Source organism: Eurypyga helias, unplaced genomic scaffold (assembly GCF_000690775.1).
Source record: "Eurypyga helias isolate BGI_N326 unplaced genomic scaffold, ASM69077v1 scaffold15098, whole genome shotgun sequence".
In the NCBI taxonomy this organism is placed as follows: Eukaryota; Metazoa; Chordata; class Aves; order Eurypygiformes; family Eurypygidae; genus Eurypyga; species Eurypyga helias.
This window is the reverse complement of record NW_010269001.1, coordinates 750-26,531: the sequence shown is the minus strand read 5'-3', so window position 1 is coordinate 26,531 and position 25,782 is coordinate 750. Positions and strand designations below refer to the sequence as shown.

Here is a 25,782-nt window from a genome sequence, read left to right as displayed (position 1 = left end):
ATGTATGAAAACATGTCCACGATGGTGTATTTAAAGGAAGAGAAGTTGGAGAAGCTTACTCAAGATGAAATCATTGCCAAAACGAAGCAAGTGATTAATGGACTAGAAGCACTGAAGAATGAACACAACTCAATTTTACAGAGCTTACTTGAAACACTGAAATGTTTGAAGAAAGATGATGAAACTAATCTGGTTGAAGAAAAATCAAACATGATTCGAAAGTCACTGGAAATGCTGGAGCTTGGCCTTAGTGAAGCACAGGTAAAATTGCAGTAGAAATAAAGCATTTCAGACTTGGAGGTTACGTTTCTCTTTCTGAATATTAGTTATGTGCTGAGACATTTACGTTGTTATTGTATGTTAAGGAAAGAGACTGCTGTAATTAATAGAGGTAGATAGTGTCTGTCTTGCTGTGTTACAGAACTAATTATGCATTCGGTATTAAAGCACTGAAGCTCGTAACTGAGTTCCTCTTTACTTCAATGAGACAGTAGCTGTTTTATGTTTAGACTTTTCCACAGCAGAAGATGCATGTTTAGTCCTCCTGTCAGGACTGTATATATGGTCCAGCATTAGGGTATTTTCTATTAAGTCAAAAAACTGAAATGATAGGATGCCACGCAGTCAGCAGAATAAAATGGCAGTGTTTGCAAATGACCTGAAAATTCCAATGAGTCAACTTTATGTTAATAGGCTTTTTATTGGTCTGTAACTGTGGTCAGTCTTTTCGTCTGGATCGAGCTGTTATTTTCGGTGATCCGGAAGTTGTGTGCATTGGATCATGGTGAATTTGAGGCCTGAGAGAATGATCAAATATGGGTTACCAGACATAGAATCATAGAATAGTTAGGGTTGGAAGGGACCTTCAAGACCATCTAGTTCCAACCCCCCTGCCATGGGCAGGGACACCTTGCACTAGACCAGGTTGCTCAAAGCCACAACCAGCCTGGCCTTGAAGACATCCAGGGATGGGATGTCCACAACATCTCTGGGCAACCTGTTCCAGTGCCTCACCACCCTCTCTGGGAAGCATTTCTTCCTGATATCTAATCTAAACCTCCCTGTTTTCAATTTGTACCCGTAACCCCTTGTCCTATCACTACAGGCTCTTGTAAAAAGTCCTCTCCCAGCACCCTCTCATAGCAATGTTGAATCCTTGGACGTTATGGTACAGACTGTCAGGCCTTAGGATATTGTACAAGCTTTGATCCCCTGTATTGGAAGAAAATACTAGAAGATATATGGAACAAAATTGCAGTAATTGAGTTGCCTTTAATGGGGGTTGTAGGAGATATGTGAGTAGCTTCTCTGTCCTAACTCTGACATGGTAATGGGTCTCTGAAAAGGTAGTTCTGATTCTTGGGTCTGTCAGATTCAGCAGCCTCAATTGCAGATGTTACTGGCTTGTTTGCCCCACATGGTGTTTTGTGAACTGTGGTGGTGTGGAGCCAAGAATTCTGCATTTGCTGCCTTTGTTAGGAAAGCGATTGCACTTCAAACTACTATTCTCATACCTGATAAGCCTACTCTGCCTGCATGCTTTTGGGTTGCAACAGTGCAGGGTGGGTGGGTTGGTTGATTGGTGTTTTTTTTAATTTGGATTTAAATTAAGATGTGGAAGTATTTTATAGATGTTTCTGCAACGTGGATGTAAGTCTAATGGTGGAAGTATTGTTTCCATGGAAATGAAACTTACTTTGAAGAAGTAATCAAACTTTTCTTTCAGTTAATCCTAGGGAGTAAGATCACAAAGGATTTTAGTTTGCCATTGTAGCTTGTAGAATGTTGTTTGAATATGTTGACCCTATTATCACAACTTTCCTAAATATTCTTTCTGATGTTACAAATGCCACTGTTTGAGTAGACCAAGTAATTTCAATCATTAACAATTTTGAATATGTAAATAGGTAGGTGCTGAAGTCTAGAGATTTGGCTGTTATTAAGAAATTATACCTGGAGTTTTATCTTACCTTTATAGGGAAAAGTAGTTTCTAAAGGCTTGAATTTATTTTTTTTTTTTTAAACCTGAAATTTCAGCTAAGGACACAGTCTGTTTCACTTGGAATATTTAGTTTAAAAGCACTTCAAGGTAAATTTGTTTTAAAGAAACATGAAATTGAGCAGATGACACGCTAAACACTTGGGGACGTAAAACTTATCTGTAAGAAGATTTTTTTATTTTCACCAGTTGCCTATCCTTACTAGGTGTGCTTCCTGGGGTTGCCATCAGCTGATCCCAGTGTATCAGTGGGAGATCACATGAACAGTGAAGGGAGGATGTATGTCATAGTTGGCTTTCACTTAACATACTCCTTTTTTATTTAACTTGGATTTTTTTTTTTTTTTGCTAGAGTAGTTTGCTTTTATGGCTGTTCTGTTTGTTTGTCCTTCATGTAACTTTGCATTGTAAAGACATTGAATGTCTGCACACTCAAGCTGATATGTATATATAAAGTGCTTGTATAAATTGTGTGTTCAGTTGCACATTCAGATCTCGGCAGTATAATTGTCCCTTTGAAGTATGTCGTGGTTTAACCCCAGCTGGCAACTGAGCACCACACAGGTGCTTACTCACTCCCCCCCCCAGCAGGATGAGGGAGAGAATCAGAAGAGTAGAAGTCAGAAAACTCCTAGGTTGAGGTAAAGACAGTTTAATAGGTAGAGCAAAAGCCACGCATGCAAGCAAAGCAGAACAAGGAATTTATTCACCACTGATCATTCAGCCATCTCCAGGAGAGCAGCGCTCCATCACACATAACAGAAGACAAATGCCATCACTCTGAACATCAACCCCTTTCTCCTTGTTCCCCCAGCTTAATATGTTGAGTGTGATGTCATATGGTCTAGAATATCCCTTTGGTCAGTTGGGGTCAGCTGTCCCAGATGTGTCCCTTCCCAGCTTCTTGTGTACCCCCAGCCAACTCACTGGCGGGGTGAGGAGCAGAAAAGGCCTTGACACTGTGTAAGCACTGCTCAGCAATAATCGAAAAATCCCTGCGTTACCAGTGTTGTTTTCAGCACAAATTCAAACCATAACCTTGTACCAGCAATGAAGAAAATTAACTCTATCCTGGCCAAAACCAGCACAAAGTATTATCATTATGCTGAGGTGTGCTTCCTTATGAACTGCAATCTTGTATATGAATCTTCCTGTCTAAAAGCTCTTAAATTAGGACTTTGTTAGTTCTTAGGTTATTTTTGTGATCCTTCAAGTTAAGAGTATTACTGCTCCTTTTCATGTTTGTGGAACAAAGATTTCCATTTCAGTAATCTAAATCCTAGCGCAAATTTTTCATATATTTTAAGACTATATGTGATCTTCAAGGAATCCTAGTACAATATGGAAAAAATCACTAGTGAAGAGTTCCTCTAGGTTAATTCTGGTTGAGCAAAAGGTAGAAAAGTTTAGAGGAAAAGTGAGAACCAGATATATAAAGGAGAAAAATCTGAATGTTTACCAGATTTCACAGCTGCTAAAGGTTTTAAATGATAAGACTTTTATGTTAAATATAGAACTGCATTCTAGAGGAACTAAGTCATGTGACACCTTCTGCTTTTTAGGTAATGATGGCCTTGTCAAATCACTTAAATGCAGTGGAATCAGAGAAGCAGAAATTGCGTGCTCAGGTTCGCCGGTTATGCCAGGAAAATCAGTGGCTACGGGATGAACTAGCCAATACACAACAGAAACTACAAAAGAGTGAGCAGTCTGTGGCTCAGCTGGAGGAAGAAAAGAAACATCTAGAATTCATGAATCAGTTAAAAAAATACGATGATGATATTTCACCATCAGTAAGTAGCTGCATAGTAAAATGCACCTTACATTTACGTATGTTTGGTAATCTGCCTAGTTACTAAAAAATGGTATAGACCAGCTTTTCATTTGTCTCTAGCATAAAGTTGTCATTAAAATGCTGACCTTGTTCCAGTGTTGCATAGTTTGCAGAAAGATGCTGAGAGTTCAGTTCATTCTTATTTTAAGTGAGTAAATGTTTCACTGTCTGTAGATAGTAATATATAAAAATACTTACTTGGTATCATATTAGCTTAAAAAAACCCAAACAACTCATTAGGAATGTGTTCTGCTCCTGGGTTTTCTCCTCAGTGAGATTAAAATTTCTGAGAACTTCAACTATTTATATTGTGTAGACTCCACCTTTAAGAAACAGGATTGAGGGATGATCTAGTTTTTTTATTTTATGTGATTGTGGGATTTGGAATGATCTTTGGATGTTTAAAATCAGTATATACTGAGGTACTGTGCACAAATTAATACGGTTTCAGGTGGAGTCTATTGGAGATTAATTTCTTTCCAAATGTTTTTTTCTTTTTGAACCTTACCAGATCATAATTGCAAAATCTATCATTTGTGCAGTAGCTGAGTATTCAGAAATTGAGGTGACAGAATTAAAGTTGGTGGTGCAACTTAATTTACCTTCAGGAGATGAATCTCCTTATTCCTTTCCCTTGCTCATCTCTAACTGCATTTCTGACTAAAAAAGTAGAGTGGACAATTCTGTATTCAGCAGCACTTGCTCTTCACTGGGTATTTTCAGTAGGTATAGTGTCTCTGTAAAAAGAGCAAGTATGTTCTTGTGAGCTTAAATTGAGACTGAAATCTAGGAGACCTGATTTCTATTCCTGGCTTTTCTGAAGGTGTCCTCTATTGTTTCGGGACAGAGTATGTAAATACGTTTGAACATAAGACTTTCACTAGACTTCTGTGAGAAACGTTGCTCTTGCAAATTCCCAAGTTTTGGATGTGGGGTTTTCCTTTAACGTTGCTGATTAAGTGGACTGTCCCTTTACCCTTAGATTTAAGTGTAACAATTTGTTTGGCTTTGGGGTTGTTCTATAGGAGGATAAAGATACGGATTCCACCAAAGAGCCTTTGGATGACTTATTTCCCAATGATGAAGATGACCAAGGACAAGGAAGTGAGTGCACTTCAAATTTATACTGTTAGTGTATTTCTCCAATGCCGAATATAAACATGCCTTTTACAGAAATGAATCCATGCTTGGGGCCCTCTGGGACACAGCGGAGTGGTGAATGCCTCTGCTGGAGTAAGGAAACCAGTCATTGGCACGCATTCTATATATTGATATGTACAGAACTGGGGCATAGGTTTTAAAGAGAGTTTACTAGCTGTTGTAAAGTTTTTGGGGCTGATTTCACTTCAGGATTGGTCTCACTGTCTTTCCTGTGGGCCTTGGAATGGAAAAAAATTATTCCAAGTGACTGGGGCAGATGCTGAAACTTGGAAGCATTTGATGGTCTGCCTGTATGGTGAATTCTGTTAACGGCCTCTTTAATGAACTGATTTAACATTCTGGGGCACGTTGCAGTCTGAAGTCTCTCGTATGATCTTTTGTTCTTCGCTAAGGTTGTCTTTCTTTGCTTTACAACTCTTTGGAGAAGTATGGTCTTCAGGTCAGGAGCACTGATGAATATGCAGCGAAGTTTGAAGTAGAGGTTCGGTAGTGTGACTGGAAGAAGCCATTAATAGATAAGCCTTGCTTCGTGAAATGTTGTGGCTTTCCTCTGGGTGTAAAGCTGGTATTAGATAATGTATTGATATTTTAGTGTATCTGCAGTGTGCTAGTCGTGTAATGGTTCTTCATAGACCGTTGACTTCCGAAAACAATGCCTGAAGGCTCCGTCCCACCTTTGTAATCAGCAGGGTTTTGAATTTCCTTTATGGACACATGCACACGGTGCACCGCACGCCTGAGAGCGCGGTAGTGCTGTCTGTAGCCAGCCATGGAAGGAACGCTTGAAGAATTTAGAATAGGTTAGTGCTGACCATGAGCTCCAGCCTGAGCTCATTCTTCCTTCCCTAGAATTTTGTAGTAGGAAAGTTGAACGGCAAAGCTGTCTGTATACGTGTGTAGTCCACCTACCTTCTTTCGTTTTACAAAAGACAAAGTTGACGTTTCAGTAATTTCCTTGACCTCCAGGAAAAACACTGAAATGCATCAGTGCTTTGGTAGGCAGTGATTGTGGGTGTAGGCTTGGAACTGTATGATTCGACATAAAAAGGCGCCCACTTGCTGTGAGAGTGGTTTTTTTGCTTAATGTAATGAAGAGAAGAAAGTCAGGCTCATGGCTGGAGCCTTTATCCTGGGTATTGTCTAGAATTTAATGAAAATGAGTAAGAGTTAATTTTCTTAATCTTCCTAGAAATCTTTCAGAGTAAGAGAAAAATGGTGGTAGATTTTGAAGGGGGTGGGGGACTGGGAGGGTGGGGGTTGCAACAACCAAAGGTTAGGAGCTACTGGAAAATAAGCCTGAGGGTTATTAAGTAAAACCTGAAGGTTGACACTGGCTTTGATGTCTCAATGCTTTTTCTCTTGCAGCTGTTATTTGTGGTATCCAATGTTTTTTAATATTTATGTGCCAACTTTAAGTATTACTTGGTGTAGCAAATAAAGGGAAACAAAAAAATGTGCGTTTAGAGAATAAGGGGAAAAGGACAAACGGTTTGAGCTGTTCTGCAGGTATCTGTCTTGTGTGTGGTAATGTTCCTTTCCACAGAGAAATGTCAATAGTAGTAAGTGCAAAATTATGATATAATCTGGAGAATTGGTAATGATTTGCTGAGCTGAAAGCATTTCCTACTTTCTTCATTGGTTTATTAAATTTGGCCCTTAGAAGTGTAAAATATTGATATGATGCTGAACAGAGTATGACGAATAAAACGATCATATTTTCACCGTCACTGTTCTGGACAGCATGACTGCTGCAAAGTACTTTCTAATTTTTTGTATTGAAGAAGTACAATTCAGTGAGTCTCATTACTGCTCAGTGACACAAAATGTTACGTGTTTTAGTTAGTCATCTTTTAAACAACGTGAATTCTTGTGGATCTCTTACAGTTCAACAGCAGCACAGCAGTGCAGCAGCTGCTGCCCAACAAGGTGGCTATGAAATTCCAGCAAGATTAAGGACCCTTCATAATCTCGTTATCCAGTACGCTTCCCAAGGTAGATACGAGGTTGCTGTCCCGCTCTGTAAACAAGCTCTTGAAGATCTGGAGAAGACTTCAGGACACGATCATCCTGACGTTGCCACTATGTTGAACATTCTTGCTTTGGTGTACAGGTTTGTATGCTGACATAAATATCAGTTAAAGAAACAGCATTTGGCTATAACCTGGTCATGTTCAAACTAACAGGTTTTGACTGTTGCATTATTTTCCAATCCTCGTTGTTTGTTAAAACCCTGAAGAGGATCCTGCAATATTTATGTCTCCCTACACTAAAAGTCAAACAGGTTGCTGTGGTTTTGCCTGTGAATTTTTGTTTTGGGAGTGAGGCTAGTTTTGATACTTTTGTCTGCTGAGGGGGCATGTCTGGATTATCCACTTACCGATAATCTAGAGTTATAAATTGGACAGCAGTGTAAAAGTAGCTAGTCCTCAGCCAGCAAATTACTTTACAGTTACAGGCTTTGGGCTCTTACTTCCTGATTTCTGAATGTATTCTCCATTACTCTCCTTTTGTACTGGCATCTTTAGGCCAGTACTGAAGTCAGCTTTGCATTAATGACTTTCTCTTCTGAATCCTCCATATTAATTTCAACTCTTTAAAATTTAGAGACCAGAACAAATACAAAGATGCAGCAAATCTCCTGAATGATGCCTTGGCTATCCGTGAGAAGACGTTGGGCAAAGATCATCCAGCGGTTTGTATACATGCAATATCATATTTTTAGTTGTGTTTTTCACTGATTTTTTTTTTCAACTTATTCTAATATTAAACTCAACAGGAAAGGTTTTAAGACCGGGCTAATCTCTAAACAGTACAGGTAGGAGGCCACAACATAACATCCTCTGTTTTCTCTTAAATATTTAATGTACCTTTTGAGCATTATGTTCAACGCCATTTCACCACAAATGACTTGCACATGCTTGATTTTTGGATTGCATGGGTTTTCTATGGGAAATTAATTTGCGAAGAAAGACTTTGATTTGCTTACTCAAATTACTTCAGTAAACTCAGATTGAAGGTACACTTCTGATTTGTCTTCCTGCTGGTTTTAAATGAAACATAAATCAAGCTTTTGTACTTGGTGCTTAAAATGATTGTGATCTTCACACAGGCGGCATGAAGTGGGATGAGGGCAGCTCTGAGTATAGATTTGAGAGGTGACTTTGTAAGAGAAGATCATATGAAGAAAATGTATGCACAAAATTACATTTCCACAAATGAAGTGAAATTATTTCATGACACTGTTTTTTTTTCCTTTTGCTCCTTTGTGTATGTATGCATTTAATAATTATTTCTTCATTTGCAAATTCCGAGAGGTCTGCCCTGTGCATGGAAACATCAATGCATTGCAGATGTGTTCATCTGTCAGGTATTTGTATCAGCAAATTCCAGTGTACTTAATACATCTCTACTGTTGACAGGTGGCAGCAACTCTAAACAATCTTGCAGTACTTTATGGTAAACGAGGCAAGTACAAAGAAGCTGAACCATTGTGTAAGCGAGCTCTGGAAATCAGAGAAAAGGTAAGAGTTAAAGAATACGGCACCTTTGAGTGGATTTTTGGGGGGAAGGAGCAAAGTTAAACACCCTTACTTTTTTGATGTTTTGGTTGGGTAGATGTGCCAGATAAACCACAGTGAGAAATGCCTTAGCAGCTGGCAGTGTCTGAAATTCAAAACCAGGAGTAAATTCTAGTAGTCCTATGGAGCTGTTGGAGCACTCTGCATATATTCTCAATTCTGTATTTTGTAATTAACCACCTTTTCCTTTTTGTTTCCCCTTTGATAGTTCAGTAATCTTTGATTTGACAAGGGCATTGGGATTAAAAATTTGAATGACGTTTCATTTTGAGGTTGATCATTGTATGACTGTGTGGATATTTATTCTAGCCTGTGAGCATGTCTGCATATAACATTAATGCGCTACCTACGGTCCTCCTGTGAAGAATTATTCTGTACCATTCTCAGTTTGTAATAGAACTGAGTAATTCTCATATCTTTCAAATGCTAATTTTGCTTTTGTCATCCTCATGTTGAATTGATGAGGAGTAAAAACTACCGGTGTATTTCTAAATCATGCATTTGTAAGCCTTGATGCAGTGATTGGAGAAGAATGTTTTAATTCAAGGTGTTTTGTTTTCAGGTTCTGGGGAAAGATCACCCTGATGTTGCCAAGCAGTTAAATAACTTGGCTTTACTATGCCAGAACCAAGGTAAATATGAGGAGGTTGAATACTACTATCAGAGGGCACTGGAGATTTACCAGACTAAGCTGGGGCCAGATGATCCGAATGTTGCGAAAACAAAGAATAACCTGGTAAGCCTTTTTATAAAACAAATTAACAAAAAGTAAAATTTTGTGATGAATTGAAACAATATTGTATTTATTTTTTTTTGAGTGTGCTGATATATCATGGGGGTGTGTGTATTTTGTTTTCAGGCATCCTGCTATCTAAAACAGGGCAAATTCAAGCAAGCAGAAACTTTATACAAAGAGATTCTTACTCGCGCTCACGAACGGGAATTTGGCTCTGTAGATGGTAAGAAACTTAGTCCCTAGATTTGAACGTATGTTTCTTTTTTGTAGTTATTATGGAACAAAATCTGCAGAAAGTTAACTGTATCCTGATTAAAATTGTCCTCTTGAGGCAGACTTAAAAGTGAGACTATAGACGAGCTGGAGTACATTCATTGTAAGAAAGCATTTAGATACAGCAGTAGTATTTGATTTAAAAGGAGGGCTTTTCTTACATGAGGTAGACTTGGTAGGCTTATTTTATGGATTGTCTTTCTTACCTTATGCCCAACCAAAGGCAACTTGATATTTTTATAGAAGCAGAAAAATGTATGTTGCTTTTAAGTGCCAGGAAAAAGTCAGTGTAGGATTTAAAATGATGTAATGAAAACGTTGTTAATGTGAGTCCTCCATTAATACACTTAAAGAATGGAGAAAATACCCTGAAATTGGGACTTACACTGTACATTGAAGTCAAATGCATGTTACCAGCTATAAATCACAGTGACGAATTTTCATTGCGTTCTGTGACAATAACATATGCACCACTTAGTAGATGTCAAACCAGTTGTTAACGATAAAAGAAAGAAATGTGTGCTCTAGCACAGGTCTAGGCACATGACGGATTGATGGCAGCGTATACTGACTTCAGAGCTTTTCAGAAGTAACTGTTTCTAAGGTCAGATGAGCAAAGAAGGCAGAACTGTAAAACTGTAAAAGAAGAGGTGCATGTCTTATTTATCTGCTGCTTGTAGTATGAACAGTAAGCTTTTCTGTATGGCAATAGTATAATTCTCTGGTTCATCACTTCAGAAGGGTCAAAATCAAACAATGAGTACTTCTTAGTTTGTAATTCTATAAAATATTTTCTTCTGTTCCATCAGATGAAAATAAGCCTATTTGGATGCACGCGGAAGAGAGGGAAGAATGCAAAGTAAGGCCGTTGACGTAAATCTTTTCTGGATCTTTTACTATTGAAGTTACAAATCGGGTATTTTTCTTCAATGTCACTTTTGTTTTAGGGAAAGCAAAAAGATGGCACATCTTTCGGAGAATACGGTGGCTGGTACAAAGCTTGCAAAGTTGACAGGTGGGTAAATTCTTTGCAGGGCAAACAATATGGCAGTACCCAGAAATGTCAGACTAAAGCATGTTTGAAAATGAAAATGAAGCAACTGCTTGCTCTTAGGACCAGAAAAAATACAGTATTAAAAATTCAGGCCCCAGGACTGGGTTTCAGGAACACAGTAGCAATTTTCAAGTCCCGGGGCTGCTTCTAATCTAGGCTGGTTAGCTCTAGGAAGGGACGTAAAAATTCACCACTTGTGTTCTTGGCAGTCCTTCACATGGAAGCATAGGTCACCTTTCTTTCTTTTTATGCTGTTGCTTGGCGTACGTGCTCTCCCTGCCCCAGCGGAACCTCTAGAGAGGGCCAGAAGCAAAAGGGAGACTGCAGACAACTGAGCCTTGAGTTTTCTAGCTGGCACATGAAACAAAGTTGAACTGCTGCAATTCAGCATTATTTGAGTTTCTAAAGCTTGAAGAATATAGTCCTGTGTGCATGAGAACATCTACCGTAAAATGGAAGAGAGAAGCAAGGACTTCAGCTTGGATTGTAGCTGGTGAAATATTTTTGTTTGCTTTAATTTGGTCCTTACCTGCCTTTTTTTTGTTGACAGGCAGGTGGTACAGTGTAAGAAAAAACCTGCAGCTAGTCCTGATAATGTTCACTGAGGGGTTTTTGTTTCTTCGTTGTTTGAATTCTTGTATTTAACGAGCAACAGAACTTGTGCTGTTGAAATCTGCTCTCTTTTTGTCCATCCTGAACGCTGGCTGCAGTCCATGGTGTTAGTTGGTTTTTCACGTACTAGTGCCATTCTAATGCACGGGGAAATCTCTTCTCTGGTGTTACTGGAGAAAAACTTCAAGTAACAATAATGTGCTGGAGCTAATTCTTGTTGTGTCATTGAAAGAAAAATGTCTTGCTGGAGTGTGAGACTTCCTAATGGAATGTGCAGTATTTCCCCCCCCCCCCCCTTTTTATTGCTCTTTTCCCCCCCCCCCCCCTTTTACTGTTCAAGCGTAGTTTGAATGCACAGAAACTGAAAGTCAGTACAGAGTAAAAGCTGGTGAAAAGAACTGGTGATTTATTTTGTGGCTGACACGTGCTACCGTAATGGCACTGTACGCATGAGTAGGCATATTTTCTGGAAGCTTCACAGTGATTCAGTTGGACACACTCAGACTGAGCTAAATTTTCACTTTGAGACGCATCTGAGAAACACAGAGATCTGGCACTCCACTTTTGAGTAGATCTAGAGGGCAGTTAATAACTTCCAGTTGCAGGGCTGTTGACTAATCAGTGAGAGGCGTTAATGCACATTGAAAGGGGTTAGCAGGTTTTTCCATCCACGTGAAGTACAGCGTATTTCAGGAGAGACTTATTAAATAATTACAATAAATTACAATAAATACTACATTAAGTTTTTTTTTTTTAGTTTGTGAGTTGAGAAGAGTTTAATGCATGTGTGTTTTTCTTTAAATAGTCCAACAGTAACCACTACCTTAAAGAACCTTGGGGCACTTTACAGACGACAGGGCAAATTTGAAGCTGCTGAAACATTAGAAGAGGCAGCAATGAGATCTCGTAAACAGGCAAGTATGAAAATTCACCTTAATGATGTTTCTGTGTTGTGGTCATGCACATTTTCAGCCTCAGTGTCTCTTGTACATTCCGAACGTAGAAACTTTTAGCTCTTCAGTGTCTGGTGCCTGGTGTTGCCCCTTAATTTTGGCTTGAACTGGTGATAAACTGATGCCATCTTAAACACTTGCAGAGTCCCCTTGCATGTCCCCTTCTGAGCTGACAGCCAAGAGGTGCTTTTGTTCCCAGGTGTGGAAAAGCATCTGTCCTCCACAGCTCTGTTGTCCTTCACACATTTTTCCTTTGCTGTAGCTGCTGGGATGTTACTTGCTTGGTTTTTGAAGACCAGTGAAGTTCTTTGTCCTTCATCTTTCGTGACAGAATTGAACAAACCAGGAAAGTGCCGTTCCCTGTCCCTTCCTTTATCTTTTTTTAAACTTGAGGAAAATGAGAGACAACAGCTTTGGAACAGGGCCTAGAGGCTGTTTGTGTGATGCATCACCTCTCAGTGGTGATTTTAAATAATTTTATGCTTTTTGTGTTCTGTGCTGCTGAAGGGTTTGGTCCAAAGGCCCTTTTGATGAGCCTATGCTTCTCTGCTGTCTGGGAGCTCCAGCTACTCTTCTGCACCATACAGCCAGAGTATTTTCTTCTGTGTAAGGCATTCTTCTGGGATCTCTTCCCATCAGCAAATCCTATTTGTGATATGGAGTAGGTTTATTATAAAGAAAACGAAACTGAGTGGAAGTATGCTAAAGATTTTGCCTTTATTTTTAGTGCAGGGTTTTCATAGAAGGTATTTTAGCACATGTAAGATATTTGAAGGATTAATTGATAATTGATAGGTTTACTTTGCGTTACAGAATGCCCATCTTATTGACAATATATCTGGTCTGTTCTGTTCTAAGATTATTTTCTATCTGACTTCTTTCTGAAGGATAAATTGCACTGCTGTGCCAAGTGTCAGTATTTCTAAACAACACAACCTGTGTCTTAGATACTCGGACACTTGCGATGTTCTTTCCAAAGGTGGGTGAACACCGTTTGTTAGGTGAAGAACTGATAATGGCATTGACTGCTCACAACCTACAAATTGCTTAAATATTAGGCTGGTGGCCAGATGGCTTCAGGTAAGTGCCATGAACACCATGAGCCTGTGACAAGTGATAGGGGAGGAGGAAAAGAACGGCAGGTCACCGAATTCTCAAACTACCAGACTGTCTGTGCTCTTCCTGCTGTGTTGGTTCCTGCAGCATGTGAAGGGCAACTCATCTTGACTGCCCTTTGAAGGCAGGATCAGGGTATTGGAGTTCCGGGCTTGACTTCTCTTGGTACGGTTGTTGTGTGTCAGTTGTAGATTAATACCGCTTGTAATAAAATAAAACCTTTCCCAATTTTACCTAATTCTCAGGGTCTTGACAATGCTCATAAACAGAGAGTTGCCGAAGTGCTGAATGACCCTGAGAGCATAGAAAAAAGGCGAAGCCGAGAAAGCCTCAACGTTGATGTGGTAAAATATGAGAGTGGTCCTGACGGAGGCGAGGAAGTGAGTATGAGCGTAGAGTGGAATGGGGTAAGTACAGTACACAGTTTAAGAGAATAGCCTAGATAGATTATCACCATAATGAATACACTTGTCCACTTACCAGTCTCTCGTGTTTTCAGTAGTTCCTTGGTTGATCTACTTCATATTTTGTAATTTTGCAGAATCAATTAAGAGATGAAGAGCAACACTTTGTTTTTCTTTAACGTCATGTAAAAAAAAAAAAAAAAGTAACAACTTAAAATCTTAAAACATCCTTTTTGTTGTTGTCCCGAAGGGTGAAATTTCTTCAAGAATCCCAAGCAGTTGTATTTAAGTTGTTTAATGCTGATTGAATGTCCTGGTTATGGTCTGGTGTACGGTTGTTTGTCAGTGGTTTCTTTTTACTGGTAGAAATAGTCTGGCAATTAACTTACTTTTGCTTTTGTCCTTTTGATGCCATAGTTGCCCATAATTTAAATGTTTCTTCAAAAATACTGCATCTGTTGGAATCACAAAGAACGTTTGCTATGGAGATGTATTAAGTGTTAGCAGTTTTGGAGTAAATGAAAGTGATCAGTCTAACACTAAAATAATTCTCCTCCTTAGCCAGCTAGTTTGAGGAAAGAACACAATTTTCAAGCTGCTATACAATCTGTGTTGAGGCAGTGCCATCACATCACAGCGCGTTAGTAACTTCACATTTCTTACGTGAGGTATTAATGTCGCTTTCCTGTCTTAGAATTTGACCGGAGTCAGGGCTTGTTCCTATTTGTTCCCCATATATTGGCTTCACTGTACGACACTGACTGTCACAAAGACAAGACATGTATATAGTGTGGTTACATACGTGTTTTTCTAACCGTTGTTTTCCTTCATTTGAAAGACAGTACAAGCTTTTAGTTACTCATCTGGCTTATGTAGTTGTTTGCTTCTGTCACCAGCTTTTCCATGCTTTATCCCATTGCTGACAATGGGATATATGTTGCACCGTTAACTAACTCCCAGCTGCACTTCTGCTGAAAATACTCTGTTAGATTATGAAAGTGCTGTTGCTGCTTTTGCTGTCTGGGAGGGGAAGTAGCCTACTTTGCAATACTGAGTGTGCTCCAGTTTTATTTCTCTTACAACAGCTATGTTTTTTCTTCTTTTTTTTTTTTTTTTTTTAAGCCCCCTAAGAGAAGGTTTAGCATTCCAAAGATACCTTGATAAAACACATACTGCTGTAATCTTAAAAGGAGCATGTTCTTACCATCTCTGCTTTTGTCTCTTTATTAATGTTTTCTTGGCATTGGTGTTCTCAGTGCCAAGACAGTCAATCAGCATCTGTTGTGAATAATACTGCATCATTAATAAAGCCAAAGTAAGGTTGGATAACTTTTTTTTAACTCTCATTTTGCCCATTCAGCATTAGAACTGTGTACTGTACTCCTCCCTTAATATTCGCTGTACTTTGCATGACTATATGTTCTAAATGCATTAAACTTTTTTTTTTTCCTGTTATTGACATAATTAAACAAGCATGCAGGTTTTGGATTGAAAAGGCCTTCTGGAAAAGCAATAGACAGTATTTCTAGGTCAATATTTGAATGAAACCCAGCAATAAAATTTGTTGATCAGAAAAAGTTTGTTTTCCTGGGCAGTCAAAATTTAATTTTTCACTTTTAGTGTGCTGAAGTGGCATTGCTTAATTCTCATCTTTGTTATTTATTTCTCTTTTTTCCCTCTCTTAAGGGAAGGTATTTTGTATTACTACTTTTACATAAAGTGGGCAACTCTCTCTCCCTCCACCCTCCTAGTGTTTCTATCTCAGTGCTCTTCTTCCCTGTACTTTAGATCATGTAGTTTCTTTACCCTCGTGTCCCTCCAGACAAAATACTCTGATTCATAAAGTACAGTAGAATTTTTATTATCGGGCAGACACTTCTGTGTGCAGAGCCTGAAGAGGCCTGCCTTTTCCTTTTAAATTCCTCTGAAGAGGTCAAGCTGACTCATGTTCTTGGATGTCAGAGAATAGGTGGCGTGTGTAAAGCAGCAAACTTCAACGCAAAATTTGTGTTGGAAGATCTGTTGTAACTAAGTGACTTCCGTATGGAATGTAATCACTGTTAAGCATTGCGTGCTTTGATGTACTGTCTTACATTCCTACAAAAAGAACTATCTGTTGGAAGTAAATCTGTCCCTAACTATTGAACATCCTGAGGTGGTTTAGTGGACATTCACATGTTTGTATAAAACTCCGTCCTTAAAAGTTGACTGAAGATACTTGAAAATTCAAAGAAATACCTTGTCTTAAAAATCCAAGGTAGAAATCCCAGTATTTTTATCCCATATTATGTTTGTGTATTAAAAATGACAGTATCTGCAATTGGCATTTTTGTAAATCGATCTTGCAGTCAAGACAGATAAAAATATTCGTGGTAGGAGAGTGTTTAGTTTAAGACTAGTATGAGGAAGTATCTTTTATTATTCTAAACCACGCTTCAAAAAGACAAGCTTTTGGGCACATCAGTTCGCTGTCAGCTGTGAAATGGAAGCAGTATATTTCACTGCCACAGATTAAGTAGCAGGAGTTGCTGTTCTTTAATAAGAAGTGTCACAGAACAGCCTCGTAGCAGTCAGCTGCAACGTACGGGAGGGATGATGGTGGTGGAGAGGTGTAAGCTGAAGTAACAAGGTGATTCTGATTGAGTGACGTAAATATTGGCAGTTAATCTTTATCATAGAAGTAGGTGCATCTGATATTTTTTTTGTTTGCTTACAGTGGATTTAGGATTTATTTTTTAATCGTAAAGTCCTGGTTTAAAGGTGTTTGCTAACCATGCAGTCAGTATTTAACTTGGAAGTTCAACGTTTTATTTCAGATTTGAAGTACCCAAAAGCTTGTCTGCTTATTCCTAATGTGCTGGTTAACATAATAAAAGTGATACTCTCTATCTAGAAAACTTGCCTTGCCTTTGTTCATTGGATCCTCATCACTACTGCAGCATCACTGGTTTAAGATCGTAGGAATAATTAGCCTTTTCACTGATCTGATCCTTCCAAGGGGGATTCAGACTTGCATTTATTCAGGCCTGCAAGACGTTAAGTATCTGGTTAGATTTTGATCTTCTCATCACTTGGTAGCAAGGCGTTCTGCCGTTTGCAAGAATAATTTTAACGACCGTTCGTTCCAGTTTGCCGTAGGTCGAGGCTCCCAGACCTGTTACCGTAAGGCTGTCGGTAGTGGTTTCCGAGGGCGGAACGCGGGCGAGTTGAAGCACGGCTTGTGTGTAAAGGTGGATTCTTGCAGCTGCCTCGCTGCGTTAGGGAAGGCGCAGCAGTTCCCACTCGGGCAGTGTATAGGCACACAGGTGTGTTCTAACAAGTACTCCCGAGGTCAGTTGGATCCTAATTCCTTAAAGGAATAAAGGGTATTTTGTCTGGAGGTTGGGGGAAGACCTTTCCTCTTGCAGTTGTGTTTCCAGGAAAGCTCCTGACAGAAGTTAAAGCTGAAATGAATGCACCTTGCTCTGTTCCTTTCTTCTGGTTTTTTCCTTTATTTTTATTTTTGTGTTAATATCAGCTGAAATACCAACCCAAAACACCCTTTCTTTACGAAATGCCTTCCCAAAGGTGTGTTGTGTTTTACACAGCCGCTAACTGGAAGGGCGCACAGCATCGTGCCGGCTCTTCCCAAGTTGCGTATCAGCGACAGAAGCGAAACTGTATAAAGCTCTACGTGCCGGTACCTGCAAGGGCCCGCGCGTTGTACTTAGGGCAGCCCAGATACTCGCTCCGGAAAAAAATTGGTTTGAATGTGACCTAGAAATACTGTAAACATAACTGTTCAAAATGGAAAACTGTTGAATTTTTCCCAACAGTTTCATTCGGTTTTTCTCTCTCCGTTTCTGACAGGCCTAGATGCCTTTTGTGATTCTTATACTGTCTCCTGCATGACGGGCGTGCACCATCTTCAAGCTTTAACTTCTCTCTTCAGTACTGACTGCTGTGTTTTAGCAAACCCCTTAAGATTCTTGTCAGAGCTACACTTCCCTGTAAACTGGCCATTCCTTCAGTGCTGGTGTCTTTTTTTTTCCTATTTCTGTACATGTGTAGCTTTGCCAGATATGTATCTAGTCACACAAAATGTTATGACAACCATTTGCTGTGTAATACATTAGTAAAAAAACCCAAAAAACCAAGTAACAATGAACTCTAAGTAGCTGTTCACTATGGAAAAAAAGGTAGTTAAAAGTACCACACGAGGTATTCTTGAAACGGCATGATGGTGAGCTTCACAGGAGGAAAGCAGAACAAACCCCGTAACAGTAAGGCATGTTCTCCAAGTGCTTTCAAATGTATTTAGAGACCTATTACGTGGTTAACATCCATATGGAACTCTGGATGTCTTCACCTATGATTATCCTAAAGTAGCATTGCTGTTTAGTCTTTGTGTGAGATTTTGGCAATTATGCTTTTCTCTACTAATCTTGGTGTTCGGTGATTTGTGTATTTGTCTTTCTAACTTCTAATAAACTCACTCCAACTCAGGTGTCTGTCTCTGTCTGCTTAGTAGCACTTTACTTTCTTCCTTTACAATTCTCCTTTCACAATCACGTAGGATTTCTGCGCAGTAGGACCCCGTCACTTCTAATCTTACTAAACTGTTGGGTTTGGGCTTTTTAAAGGGTATAACATTTAAAACCAGGATTGTGGTCAGTGGGAAGTTTCTCTGGATCAGCACAGCAGTGTAAAACGTGAATGCGGTGTACAAAAAATTCACTGCTTCATGTTTTACGTTTTCTTTGGTGAAAGTTAAAATGAAGCATAGGAATTTAACCCTACCAGTTTCTGGTCAGAAGTACTTTTGTTTTTAAACGTGCTTGCAAGTAATGTGTAGGAAAAATAAAACCGTTTCTGTCTCAGACTGGAACGCTTTCGGCTGGGACTTGTGCTCTGTTAGCCACCGTGCGCTGGTGCCAAACGGCAGTGTGGTGGTGGTGAAGCGCTTGGCCGCTGTGCTGGGGTGTCGCTGCTCATTGTGAGTCGTGGCTTCAGCATGTCTTCCTGTTTTAGACATCTCTTACTGTCTGGAAGGAACCCTTTTGTGTTGGTAAAGTCACAGCTCTGCAATACCCGTGTTTATGTAACCGTACCGCGTATGTATGGATAGCGATGCGCAAAAATACTCCATCGGTGAAATGTTTTTGAGACAGGTTTGGGGGAGGGCAACAGACTCTTGCACTTTGACATGTGTTCGATCTCTTTCAGGATGGCACTGGATCTTTAAAGCGCAGTGGTTCCTTTAGCAAACTTCGCGCTTCCATTAGACGCAGCAGCGAGAAGCTGGTTAGAAAGCTGAAGGGAGGAAGTTCACGAGACAGTGAACCAAAGAACCCAGGGTAACTATCTGTTCTTAGCTGTGCTGGTGTGCCCTCCTCCTGTGCCCCCGCCGTAGTCTGGTGCAGTACCTCGGGCGGTGGTTTCTCCTCCGCTTAGCTGCCTGCTTAGCCTGTATGTTTGTATCTTAAAGTCAAGTAGGAAGTCATTCCTTGAATGTACTGTGAAAGGTTTGTGACATCTGAGGAATTATATTTGCTTTTAAGAGTTAACTCAATTTTAAGTGTTTTCCCTTTTTACTGCTTTAGCCACCTGAAGAATAGAAAAGCCTCAGAGTTACTGATAAATGTCAGCTACCTGCAAAATTTTCCTTTTCTCACAGTTAAGAATAAATGTTACTGATTCTTACAGTAAAAGCTTGAATACAGCAAAACCTCAACTAACATTCTTGGAATAGCTTAGTTGCTTGATATATCCTTGGTAGAGCTTTAGGTATTGCTGCGTGTCGAAAGAGCCCTTCTCAGTTTCTGTTTTTGGAAAACCCAGCTATCAGAGAGCAAAGGAAAATGGTGAAAAACTTGAACCCCGTTGTGCAGCTCATTAAGGTTTTGGCCTCAGTGAAGCCAGTGCTAAAAATTCCAATTTAATCTGACTTCCCATTCTCTCCTACTCACCGTGTGATTGTGGATTTGGATGTGTGTAGTAATTCCAGTAAATGCATAAAAACATGCCTCGTTGACCAGCTGCTGCAGAGCAGCTGAAACATTGGAACATGCTGCTGTGTTTCATACTGGTGCTGGTGGGTGTTTCCCCTCACCCTCACCCACAGGCAGTTTTGCAGGGTGTTTTTCCCCTTCCTGTGGAAAAGGGGAAACTGTGTGACAGCATGGGTTTGAGCTTTAAAGCCGTTAAATTGGAGAACTTGGGATAACTTCTGATGGAGCAGCTCTGTCTGCGAGTACTACAGTAGATGATGGTAGTTCCTGAGCCAGTGACCTGGAGGCAGGGTCTCCCTGTGTTTTCCAAAGTCCTCCAGGGAAGTTTTGCCTTGCTGTTCTCATGCGGCCAGGAACGTGTACAGCGGCAGCGCATGCAGAATCCTCCCCCTCGCATACCTGCTTCAAATTCAGCCTGATCTGAGGTTTCGAGTTGCTCATTCAAATTTCACTCACCTACCAGATAGTCGATGTTGAAGGCACTGAATCAAATTCAAGGTAAAAAATCCCTTTGTGTTTATTGACACGTCGTTAAGAACTGCCCCTGAGATGGTAAGTTGGGAGTAGGCTGTGGAAAACGTGATTAGAAGCAGAAAATACATAAATTAAATGCTCTAGGGAAAACGAGCAAATGCAAGCCAAAATGGAACAAAAGGGATTTCCTTCTTTGTCTTCAGTATTCTTACTCATATTCTTATATGAAAATACATACAACTTTGCATTTTCTCCTCGTTTTTGTGAGACAAGGAAAGGTTTTCAGTTTCTTAAAAGCCAGGAGGTTTATTCCTTGTTCTCTGTAGCAAAGAGAGATGACTTTTTCTGCAGGTAAGCTAACTCCACGATTACAGGCGTAGAACGTTACGCTCGTGCGTAACGTCTGGCTCTGTAGTGTCCTGTAGGAACTCCACCTTTTTAACCCGCTCTTTGGCAGCGTTAATCGACCCACGTTACCATTAATTATATATTGTGGGACTGTAGCACCAGACAGGATTGCCTCAGATAAAGACATAAATGGGAAACATATTTGAAAGCAAAGCAGTAGCTTCTTTGCTTTCCCTTTTTGACAAAATAGTCTTGGTTTTTTTTGGATGTCGCTGCTGTTCCCAAAGAATAGTTTATTACAACTTGCAGTGTGTACTGCACTGACAGGCTGTTGTACATCTGCGTGTGGAGTGTGGACGATGATAAATATTACCATTACTGTTCTTGTAAGATACAGACACTTTAAAATCCTAATTTATATTTGCATTTGTTCTTAAAACCAGCTGAGATTCCTGGTACTGAAGGCAAAGTGTAGCTGTACGTCCTCATACTCCCAGAAGTTGTTTTGATTTCATTTTCTGATGAAACTTTAGTAAATAGAGTTAACTTTTTCCTGCTTCTGAGCTTAAGGAAAGGGATATTCGGGTTTTATTATGTGTGTTTGATAGCTGAGTGTTACAACTCCAACACAGCGTACGTGGAAACTGTTTCAGCCGCTCGAGGTAGAGGAGTCGTGTGGCTCCCTCCTTACAGCCACCTCTGCATTCCCTGCCTCTGTCTTGGTGAAGACCTTAGTCTGAAACTCATTTACGTCTGTTGCTTGCTCTGCGCTCTGCAGACAGAAGCTGGTGGTGCTGATGTGGCTCTGAAGGAGAAACACTCCGGTAGAAACACACTAATATCCCAGCACAAAAGACAGGCTCCGTTTTCATCTTGTTGCTGCAGAAGGTTGAAGAGAATCGAGTGGGAAAACTCGTCAGGACGATTTGTTTCTTTAAAATCACGCAAAAGCTTTTTTTGGACGAAGAACTTATCCCTTGAGAACTCTTCTTTAAAACGTGCAGGGCCTGAAGCGTGGTATCAGTTCTGCCCTCCTTCACCAGAATTCAGCTCCGCAGTAATTTAACTCTGCTAGCATTGGGGCTGATTTTTCTCCTTTAAAATTTGGAGCGTGCAAGGAGCACGGCTAACGCTTGTGATTCCAGGGGGGAGACAGGTTTCATTGCCGCTGTAAGGTACGCACCAGAGAGCCAGCGGCGTGCTGTTTGTGCAACCGTGTTTCTGCAAGGAGGGAACCTTAAGGGCATGTGCTAAAGGTCTTAGGTATCTCAATTTTAACACAACACAACAAAAAACCCTTTAACAAACTAGTATCTCCTGTGTGATCAATTTTTTTAATTGGCACTTTAGCAACAACCTAAAAACACTTGTGTGCATTGTTACTGGTGGATTTTCTAATTCCCTGGAACTTTTTCCATAAACCTTTATGCTCTTTTTGAGAGTTTTCCATGCTCTTTTAGAGAGTTTTCCATAACATTTTGTGCTTTACAGATTAACTTCCTTTGACTCCCACCTCTAACCCCTGTCATATGCGTTTCCTTGAGTAAAAGTGGTGTACGCCATGCATGGACAAGTTCTTGCTTCGTTGTTGCTAACACCCACGTCGAGTAGGTTAAACCGTGTGTGTTCCGGCTGGCGAAGCACGCGGTTTAACGCCGGGAGCGAGCGGTGCACCTGCGTTACGTGGCCGCCGTCGCCCACTTAGCATTTGGTTCGTTCTTCTGCCAAGCCCTTGCTTTGTGACCGCGTTTAGAGCTCGCGCTTGACTGTTAGCCTCGCTGCAGCAGGGAGGAGAACTGGTTAATAACGTGGTGCGATCTGTACGGATAAACCTTCCCGTGCTATCGGAAGGCAGCGGGAACTTTGCGTCAGGCGGCTGCCCGGGAAGCTGTAGGGAGGGTTGCAGGGTTGGGGCCTCGTTCACACCAGAACTCGCTTCGTTCTGGCGTCGTTAAAGAGGGAACCAAGCGGCGAGGAACCAAGGCACACCCCGCTGAGCGACGCACAGGCACTTTGGGATGAAGGACATCAGGCGGCCCTGATGATGGGAAGCTTAAGGCTAACCTTGGGTTACATTAGACACGCTGTAAAGTCTGTTAGATTCTGTGTATGTTTGAGAAACACAGGTAAATCGTTAATCCTCATCTCAAACACCAGCAGATGTTTCGGCTAATGCAGTGACACTGTCAGCGGCTCCTGCGTAGGGGATGTTTTTCCTCAGCAGTTGCTTTCGGTACCGAGTTCTAGGATGGTTGTTACCACTGCTCAGAGCAGCAATCGTCTGATTTCCCTTCACTTTGAAGTGTTTAGAAGTAAAAGACTATAAAATGCTTTTTGAAATAGATTCTGTAAGCATACCCAGATGAGGCAGAAAGTACAAAACTGATGTTTGTTGTAGCTTTTCTCAGACACTGCCTGTGTGACAAACATACTCATGTCTCGCTGCTTTTTCCCTAAACCGAGTGTTTTGGTGCTTTTTGTAAGAAGCTGCATAAAATTGAAACTGAGAATCAGCTAATTAAAAACTGAAACTAAGTGTAATAATATGATGTGCTTTAAAAGCTGAGATTTTGAGTTGAAATTTAATTTTTTGAAATTTAATCCGTTGCCTGAAATGTTTAAGCTCTGAGGAGCCTGTAAATGTTTTGTATTACCTGTAATGTAGAACGGCATGTAACAGTGTTCTGAGTTACGTAGCTGTCCTCAGGGGTGTCCCCTCGGATCAGTTTTGGGGCGCTGTTCAAACTCCCTTAACTCTGCGTTGCTCGTTGTTATACTTGTGTTTGTAGAGCTGCTCGTTTTCAGCCATTCTGATCGGTTTATCCTTGCATGTTCACTGTCCTGGTTGCAGCATGAAGCGTGCCAGTTCTCTGAATGTTCTTAACATGGGTGGCAAGGCTGCTGAAGATCACTTTCAAGTAAGGAGCCCTACAATCCTCTTACAAAAATAGATATCGTTAGTAGGGTTTGGGATTAAAAAAGAGGACAATGAATCATAAACCAACACGCTCCTAGGGATGGGTAAGACCCCGTCTCAGTAAGGTGTTGGAGGCGTGTGCTTAACGCATCATTCTGCGATGCCGCTGTGGGTTAAGCTTAATTTCAAGCAAGTGCTTAAGTTCAACCAGGGAATCATAGACTGGTTTGGGTTGGAAGGGACCTTAATGATGATGCCAGGCAATCTCTGGCTTTGGACCTTCTATTCCATTGGATAGGGAACGTCTGGATTCTTATGTTCTTTTAAACACTAAAGAAACAAGAACTCTCCAAGCCCAGTTATGAAGTGTTTTTGACTTCAGCCCCGTAACTGCAGAGGGCCCAGCCGTCTTAGTTGCTGTACACTCAGGGGCCTTTACACGCGACCTCAGGTGTGTCTGAGGCTGTGCAGGAGCTGTCTCTAAAAGCTGTCTGATCGGTGTTACGCTTCCACTAATACAAACCCTCCTTTTGCCTAACTCTGTGTGGTACGTCCCCTTTCCTGTTCTTTACCTGTTAAGTCACCGTTTCTCATGGTCGGACGAGCTAGCGACGCCCTGAGCTCTGACCGCTGCCGCGCGTTGGACTAACCCAGTAACCGCTGCTGACTGAGGGGGATACCCTTGCTTCTGTACTAACAAAACCGGATGTGAGGGTCTTCATCGCTCTGTCCGACAGCGGCAGGGGAGCCCCAGCTGGCTCTGGCTTCACTGTTGAGTGGCCTAAAGGTGTCTTTACGCCCACGAGGGAGAAGGTGGTTCTGCAGCGCTTGCTGCGGCGTGACACGTGCAGGACCTGCCTTAGGGTGAGCTTCGGCCGCAAGAAAAACGTCCAGGGCAATGCGTAGTTTTTGGCGGCGGCGGCAGCGGTGGCGAGCTTTCAGAGTGTCAGACCCCCTCAGCTGGACCCTTAGTACGTCAGAGGGTGCACCTACACCGCGATGCTGCGCTCAGTTCCCGCTTCTGGTGAGCTCGCCCGGTTCACCCGCTGCCGGCACTCGTGGCAGCTCCCACAGGGGGATGGGCCTGTGAAGGGTGCGTATGCGCCTTGTCAGCGCTGCTAGTGGAAAGTTGGAAAAAAGGAGTTTTTTTGGCACGCGGAAGAGCATCCCCCTCCCCAGCACAAACAAGGCCGGTTCTCCGCAGTCCCATTTACGTGCGTGTTCCTTTTTGTTGACGCTGGTGACTTTGTTTATTTGCTTGAACTGTCTGAACATCTGCTTAATTTGTTTGTTTTTCCCCTCCACACAGGAACGAAATAATTGTCTGACAGACTGGCGAGCTCTGAGTGTCAGTCACACCGATTTGGCACATTGAGATTCTGGGAGAGAAGCTAGCTAATATGCCTGGGTGAATAAAGAAGCACTGAGACCTTCAAAGCTTTGGTTCCTCCTCATTGTCTGTAGGGACACCTAGGTGGTAGATGCTGGTTTTTTCCAATGGACTGCTGGTTTTCCTTTTCTAAATAGGAACGATTTTAAACACAGTATTAGTGGGTGTTTTCTTCTAAAGGAAAACTGTAGAGAGATATTGCTCATTGCCCTGCTCCCATCCACGCTTCGTTTCTTCAATAGATCCCAGTATTACAGCAGCCAAAAAAAAAAAACAACCCAGACCCTATTTGGAGCGTACCAAAACGCAAAGATGTTGGAAATCGCAGGCAAACTTAAATGTGTAGCAGTAAACCTACACAGTGCTGGAACGAGAAGAGGATGGATTTGTGCGCGTTGCTGGGGAAGTTCGGACCGAGCGACCTGCGCCGGTGGGGCTCTCCTTGCACCCCGGGTTATTGCCACAGGCAGTGGCCCTTAGGCACCAGGCTGAGCCGCTGGGTTTTAGGGAAGAGGTGGGTGGGGTCCCGTTGCAGGCGGGCGGCATGAGTAGCGACACCTGCCACCCTACCTTTGACGCTCGCCCAGTCGTAGGCACAGTACGCGATGGAGATGGGATGGCTGATGTTGGTCAGGAGAGACCTTCGCCCTGTGCGCTTGGCAAGTACCGAAGCGTTGGACTGCAGCTGTCCCGGAGCAGCCCCTCTTGCTCTCCGGGAAGCATCAAGCCTCAGGTTGACTTTCTTGCTCGTCCACCGGAATTCACAATCCGGTTCGCCGAGAAGCGCTCTTGTGTTTCCGCCCGCTGATCCCAAGTCCTGCCTTTCTCGGCGACGGCCGGCGACAGCAGGAGCAGGCGCCCGCACGCGAGGCTGTTACGCGGTGGAGTAGCTGCTGTGCGAAGGACCGCCGAAACCCCGTGGAAGCGCAGGAGGGCCGGAAGC

General features: G+C 41.6%; 1 protein-coding gene across 2 annotated transcripts; it reads left to right on the top strand.

Moving 5' to 3' along the window:
- Nucleotides 1-25,182, top strand: KLC1 (kinesin light chain 1). 2 transcript variants are annotated; one of them, XM_010157955.1, is made up of 15 exons: nt 1-261; nt 3,562-3,792; nt 4,859-4,937; nt 6,879-7,104; nt 7,599-7,686; nt 8,414-8,515; nt 9,135-9,308; nt 9,432-9,531; nt 10,391-10,440; nt 10,529-10,596; nt 12,053-12,161; nt 13,562-13,723; nt 18,926-19,056; nt 23,384-23,450; nt 24,759-24,881. In XM_010157955.1, exons 1-15 carry the CDS (start codon nt 1-3, stop codon nt 24,822-24,824), a joined length of 1,914 nt encoding a protein of 637 aa, XP_010156257.1. In that variant the 3' UTR covers nt 24,825-24,881. The 2 variants fall into 2 exon arrangements, with proteins under 2 accessions (XP_010156257.1, XP_010156258.1); XM_010157956.1 differs by lacking the exon at nt 23,384-23,450 and having other exon boundaries at nt 24,759-25,182.
- The last annotated feature ends 600 nt before the right edge of the window (nt 25,183-25,782 follow it).

Bases quoted from the DNA above. Each gene is read 5' to 3' on its own strand.
- KLC1 (XM_010157955.1), top strand. From the start codon at position 1: ATGTATGAAAACATGTCCACGATGGTGTATTTAAAGGAAGAGAAGTTG. The intron at 262-3,561 runs GTAAAATTGCAG...TCTGCTTTTTAG, and splicing joins TTGGCCTTAGTGAAGCACAG to GTAATGATGGCCTTGTCAAA. The intron at 23,451-24,758 runs GTAAGGAGCCCT...CCCTCCACACAG, and splicing joins CTGCTGAAGATCACTTTCAA to GAACGAAATAATTGTCTGAC.